The sequence below is a fragment of the Habropoda laboriosa genome, unplaced genomic scaffold (genome assembly GCF_001263275.1).
Source record: "Habropoda laboriosa isolate 0110345459 unplaced genomic scaffold, ASM126327v1 scaffold134, whole genome shotgun sequence".
Classification (NCBI taxonomy): Eukaryota; Metazoa; Arthropoda; class Insecta; order Hymenoptera; family Apidae; genus Habropoda; species Habropoda laboriosa.
In genome coordinates this window covers 439,425-446,331 of record NW_017100266.1, presented here as the reverse complement: position 1 = coordinate 446,331, position 6,907 = coordinate 439,425, and the positions used below count along the sequence as shown (strand labels likewise).

General features: G+C 31.0%; 1 protein-coding gene across 3 annotated transcripts in view; it reads left to right on the top strand.

Moving 5' to 3' along the window:
- Nucleotides 1–6,907, top strand: part of LOC108573262 (hepatocyte nuclear factor 4-gamma) — a 59,342-nt gene that overhangs the window by 36,370 nt on the left and 16,065 nt on the right. For all 3 annotated transcript variants that reach the window (XM_017935657.1, XM_017935656.1, XM_017935658.1), the window contains exon 2: nucleotides 6,181–6,382. In XM_017935657.1, coding sequence (XP_017791146.1) covers nucleotides 6,181–6,382 — 202 coding nt within the window. The remainder of the gene's footprint in view (nucleotides 1–6,180; nucleotides 6,383–6,907) is intronic.

Here is a 6,907-nt window from a genome sequence, read left to right as displayed (position 1 = left end):
GGAATTTTTTCTCCTTTTTCTGCTTCCTGTTTTCCTTCACTGTTCGTTATTGATAATATTTTTATCGATGATTTTTTTTTTTTTCTTTTTTATGTCTAACAGTGCAATAAAGAGTGGAACTTATGGGTATCGATGAAAGCAGCACTGTGAATTATTTCTTATGCGTTCTATGATTTATATTGCATTATTGACAAGTGGTGTAAAAAGTTCAAATGAAAGTAGCAAAAGAGAACATTGTTAAAGAATTGAGACAACTTTGAAATGTTGAGAAATATCTTCACATTCTTTAAGGAGTTGGAGAATTTATTGGGAATTTATTTTTATTTTGAATATACAGAATTTATTTCTTTGAAAAAAAAATACTGAATATTAAGATTCGCGATGAAACCATGTTTGCTTAATGAATAAAACAAAATTGTTTATGTAGAATTGAAATATAGCGAAATGGCAGGTTTTCAAAGAAAAAATTGTAACTATTTATTTATTTAGAACTTAAGTGAAAATTAAAATATCAAAAATTAGGTATATTAATGGCAACGTTTGAAAATAATATTTTAATAAAAGTTGACAGGGTGCACACTACACAAATAGGTTAAATTAAGTAAAATTATGTAATAAATGTTAGGTGACAATTTGTATTACCATTACAAGAAATCAAATATTTAGAAAGTGACTAAGGGTGGTATTAGTGATTAGATTGAATAATAACATTAACAGATATTCAAGATTTTACGTTATCGGTATTCCGTAGCGAGCTCGAGGCCTTTTTTGCAACAGTTTATCACGAATATTCAAATATTATCTCAAGGACCTCGAGTACTTTGCATACTTAACCCCGTGGTGACCTGACTTGATATTTTCACCTCATAAAAATGAAACCATGATTTCTTTGCGACAGTATAGACGATAAAATAAAAATCGAACGATTGTCACCGTGAAATATACGTCGGTACTTCGTCATTTTTATCCTTAAATGTCTACAACTGAAAATTAAATAAGTAAATATTTTTCACGATTGCAACGTAAGATTGAATAAAGTACTAGAGAAATCTTGAAATTTTTACACATTTCGATAGGATTTAGCGAACAATTTTCCTTATTTTTGGACTTTTCTCAAAATTCAAGAGAAATAGAATTACTTTTCTTCAAAGAAGAAATTCAATAATTCTTCCTTTGCTCATTGACAAAGTTATGAAACAAAATCAGCCAAATTATTTTCGTTAATGTTTCAAAACTGTGTGCAAACGAATCTGCAAATTTACAAAATTGTAGAGAAGGAGGAATAATAATTTACCATTAATCAGAAAGTTACGAGGTTTCCTAACCTCAATGATATTTCGCAGTGAATCTGGAAAAATTTTTCCAGCAACACATTAGTAGGTTATACTCTTTGCAAAAATTCCTTATTTATGTAACGTGTTCTTATGGTATAACATTGTTGTTAAATGTAAAACAAGATATTACACAGTCGGTGTAGATCAAATTTAGAGATTTGTAATGCTATATGCGAGTCGAAATTATTTCAAGCGTTTCGTACAAAGTGAAACAATAGAAAATTTAGCGAAATTTGAATAAAAATAATTAAAGAAAGATCCTTTCACGTAGATAGGTTACATAACTTGTTTACATTTTTCCAATTACACTTTAAACGTGTTCCATAGAATTGTAAAGATGGAGAAATTCAGATAAACAATACTAGTCTGACTTAATTAATTTTCTAAATAACTCTGGCAAGTAATAAAAGGATAAAAAAAGAGAAAGCAAAATTCTTGGCAATTTTACGTGAAATTAAAAAAATTCTTTTCTTTTACAAACACTCTTGGCAATATTTTTCCTCAACGAAATTAGAAAATTCGAAGTTAGATTATTTTTTACCCTTGCAACCTGTAATTTCATCATTTCCAATACAAAAAAAAATGATTCGGTATCGCTCGGTACTGGCATCAGGATCGACGTAGTGTAATCAGAAGAGAAATTCGAAATTATTCACTTTGTTGTTTCAAGTGGCAAGGAGCGTATCGATGATCACTCGGAACAGGACCAGACGTTCAAATATTTATCCTGCTTGTTTTCGTGTTATTTTTAAGAGTGTTCGCGATAGTCGTTAAGAAATCGTACTAACATCGTCGTAAAAATAGGCGAGGCATCAGTGTTGAAATAACACGCGGTTTAGGCGTAACATTGAAATAACACGGGGCCAGAAGCGTTAGCACTTGGAGAAACAGCAGTGAAGAATTCGACTACCTATTACGTGTAAAGTTGAGTAGTTGTTACGACAGACGGAAAATCGCAGTTCGATTATTGGTTGCTGGAATTGGAATTTTGAAAAAATTGCAGATTTTGGGAAAATTTTTGAAATTCGAAAACTCGGAATTTCTAAAAGATTCTGAAATATTTCTTACGTTTGAAAAATAGTTGTTTCTTATATTTGACGGATTGATAAAATAATACGAGAAAATATTGCCGTTTGAAAAGAATTAGATTAGAAAATCCAGTGTAATAAATGTTGTTTTTAACTCGCAGAAACGAATTGCAAAATGTATATTTATAGAGAGAATTCTGCAATTAAGACGATAATCCGGTGGTAAACAACGAAAACCACAGCCTAATGACAAGCAATTACACATGGCTTACTAAATGTTGCTTGAACAGTAAGCTTTGTGTGCACAGATTTAGCGCTGAAATTTAAGCATTTTCAGAATTTCGCGTTTTCAGATTCAAAATTCAGTGTTGCAGTATTAACAGCTTAAGGAAGTTCCGCGTTGTAATGCTTAAAAAGAGGGAGAAATTGAAATTTTGTCGCTCAAAGTGAACTTTTCAAAATTGGTCAAAATTGTAAGGTTGAAAGTTGTACAGCTTAAAATTTGTCGACCCAAAATTTTAGGATTTAAAGAATAATGAGCTCAAAGTAACACGCTCAAAAATTGGACAATTTAACTTAAAATTATATAATTCCTAGTATAGAGCTCAAAATTGCAAGCTAATACAATAGTTCATAACGAGTTATAAATTATAGTGCTCAAAATTGTACATCTTAAAGGTACAGAACTTAAAATTATTTACCTCAAAATTTGCTGGTTTTTGTGATATTCAAAATTATTTAAATCCACCAACACGAAATTGAATATTTAGAAGGTGAAATTTACAAGAAATTGTTTAGAAAAAGAAAAAACAGAATCAGCGAAGGGTGTATTCTTCTTATATAATCCAACACTTGACATACTAATTATTTATTAATTTTTCTTTATCTTCAGTAAAAATCAAAGAAATCCGTAATTTCCAGCAAAACTTTTCACATCCTAACCTCAAATAATTTCTATTCGTTTGTATTCAACGAGAAGATATTTGTTTTCCTGGTTACACAATTGTTTGATAATCATCGATACATGCTAGATTCGGAGATTGTAATTATTTACTCGAAAAGTTTCCCAAAGAAGACAACAAACTCGAAGCGTGCTTTGGTACGCGTGATTGATAAAGAAGGCATTTATCAGTGGGGCTTATTACGAGCAGAAGTTTCGTAAAGAAAACGCGCTAGAAAAGAGATCGACGTATCAGCGTTCTTTATCGCTGAAATATCGTTATTTATACGTCTCAAGCCGATAAGAAGGCGATTCTCGTTCTGGCAACAAGATTTCGGATGTTTCGTTTACCCTAGTCCGGTAATGTCGTCCCCTATACTGTTGGTTAAGCTAAATTTGTATATCGATTTGAATCGATATCTATTTAGTCGAGCTCGTTTCACTTAAGCTTGAAGAGAAAATTTCTGTGAAATTTAGGTTATCGAGTTGAACACTTCAAATATTTTTTTGATAAAAATAATCTGTTCGTTTAATTTTAGCTTGAATTGTTATTGGCGGGAAATTTAAAGTATAAAGTGACATCTGAATTAGTTGTGGGTTATCGGTCATTTTTAGGGGTCACTGACAATCGTATTTATGTTTCAAATCAGTAATATAAGTTTCTTCTTTAATTCAATAACGCTTTAATATTTTACATGAATTCAACCTGCTTAAAAAAAAAGTAAGGTTAGATTGAACTTAATGATACAAGGAAGAGTATGATTTTCAATATGGTGTCTAGAATATTTGCAGACAAATGGGCTAACTAGCAATCTGTAGGGCAATGATACGAGCTATCATCCTGTTTATGATTTTAGTTGAAAGTGGATCACTTATTGTTCACAGCTTACAATTAACTTACTGATTTGAACTAGGTCTAGGAAACAATTATTCCACTTATTAGTTTGGGTGAAAATAAACTTCATTGCTCTATGGAATTTTGTTTATGAATAAATGTTCACTCCTTTGTGTGGGTTATACCTTTGTATGTATAATTTATAATTTCACATAACTGGTACTGCTTAGAGTCTTGTTATTTTAATTTCTTAATTTGAGGTTTTGCTAGAACCAGTATCTTTTAATATTTAAAATTTGTTATTTTACACATTTTAGTTAGATCTGAAGAATAATTACTTTATCTATCATTTGCAATAGAAAATTTTTTACTTATGTGCTTAAATTCTTGGTTCAAGTCAGACTTAACAAAAAGTCTAAACTAGTGATTTTAGATGAAAGTAATGTGTCATTTACATTTTGAAAGATAATTTATGCTTGATTTTAGATGAAAGTGATCTCATTTATCATTGCAAACCTATCTTACCATAAAATTAACAGAAAGACTGATAGACAATATGAATCATTTCTTGGTTTTTACCAAGATATGAGGAAATCTTCTTCAGACTCTTCAATAGAGCATTAACTGTTTCACTGTAGAACTCAATAACGACTCATCATACATTAATTTAACTCGTTCAATTACAGATTGAGGTTATAAAAATAAATTCTACTTTGTTAAAATAGAATGTTCGAATCAGGCTTATTCGTCTGATTTAATACTGAATTTACAAGTTACCAGAGGTCTTAAACTTTAATTAACAAGCGATTGGTTAATTATTACCGACTGACGTTACTTTATTCTTTCTTTGTTACAACTTGTCACTTGGCACACTAAAATACGGAAATGCATAGTTAACGACGAACGCGTGTAAAAGAGATACGAAACAGTAGAAATGCGAATAAGGAAACTGTAAACAGTTGGACGATCATTTGGACAGATATGAAGAGATATGACATACGTGATGATTGATGCGTAGATAAACAGGTGCACGTACATAGTATGTATATTACAGATAGATACTTCGTTTTATCTAGAGTATTTCCTTCCATTGCTCTCATACGAATAAAATTTCCAGAATGTTAGTAACATTTTTGTAAATGTATTCATTAAAATTCTCAGTTCGTAAATAAAATATTTAGTTTAAAAATAAGAATTAATTCGGTTAACTAAAGTATTTTAAGGATTCAGAATACCGTTTTTGAAACATTCCACTTTTCATTAAAATATGTGACAGTGTCAATAATGACTCATCATCTCCAATTTTAGAAAAGACGATGTTAAGTAACATCTTCGTTCACATACTTTATTTATTTCTATTTTTAAATACACAGTCCTTCGTATTCAAAACAGAATATCACCATTTTTTACGTGAATCTAATTTGCACGCTTTCTCATGTATAAAGGCAAATACTTAACAATGGCCGAATTTAAAATCAAAAATTAAAAATCACTAGACTTTTTAACGAAATTACATTACGCAGCTGCGTTGGTAACACTTGTCCGTTTCCACCAAAAAAGTGTCGAATCTACATAAAAGAATAAATCTAAAATGTAGAGTAACATGTTTTTCATTTTCGAATAAATCGATGTCGAAGATTCGTTGGTTACGTGTACACGTACACACACACACACACATTGAATTCAATTTTTAAATGGAAATGCGACTTACGAACCACCCTGTATAAATATAAATAAAATTTTGTTGATATCATGGTATAAACAAGCCTACTTGATTAAAATCATTCGTAAAATTTACATTGAATACCTGCTGTCTTAAAAAGTGAAAGCTATAATATATCGGGTGACTATAATTGTTCATACATACATACATACATAGTACGTAGCTATTTCGCGGTGAACGACCATAATCGACCTTAGAATAGACAGAGATTGCTTCGTAACTAGCGACTATAGTCGTCCGCAATAGAGAAAGCGTTAATTTGATTTATCAACTGAAAATCATTCTCAAAATCGATAAATTGGAATTTGTTCTTTTTACAGACGCCGATTTGAGCATGGGCGCAGGCGCAGCTGGAGGTTCGGTCTTGGGTCTACCAGGATCAGGCGTAGGTGGCGTGCTTTCGCAGCACTGCGCCATCTGCGGTGATCGCGCGACTGGAAAACACTATGGCGCCGCTTCCTGCGACGGTTGCAAGGGTTTCTTCCGGCGATCTGTCAGAAAGAATCACCTCTACACCTGCCGGTTGGTGATACACTTTTTTTTTTTACCCTCTATAACCTACAATTTCAGATTTCGAGCATTTCTTTGATCAGAAACTTTTAGAAAGCAAAAGTTGTTTCCAACAGGAAAAAATGATAAATCTTTTATCTATTTGGAACGTTTGAATTTATTTATTTTCCTATGCGAAAGTATTTTATTATGATTGCTTAGAAGAATTTATCAATATGTTTCTAGCATTCCTTTAATAAATTCGATTATTTTTATTTCTTCAAACGAAAAGACATTATCGTTTATTAAATGTTAATATTTTATTGATAGAATAAGTATTACCGTTGGATTTATAATTTTCTTCAGTTTATTGTCAGTGTATGAAATATCACGAAGATAGTATTATAGTGTTTTAATGTGTTTTTTTTTTGGGAAACTCTATCTTTTGTTTGAAGAATGACCGTGACTAATGGATTTCCACGATATATTGATAACATTTTCGAACGATTTGGTAACAGAATTTTCCCAGGAAATTCACTGTAATTGCTATAATAAATG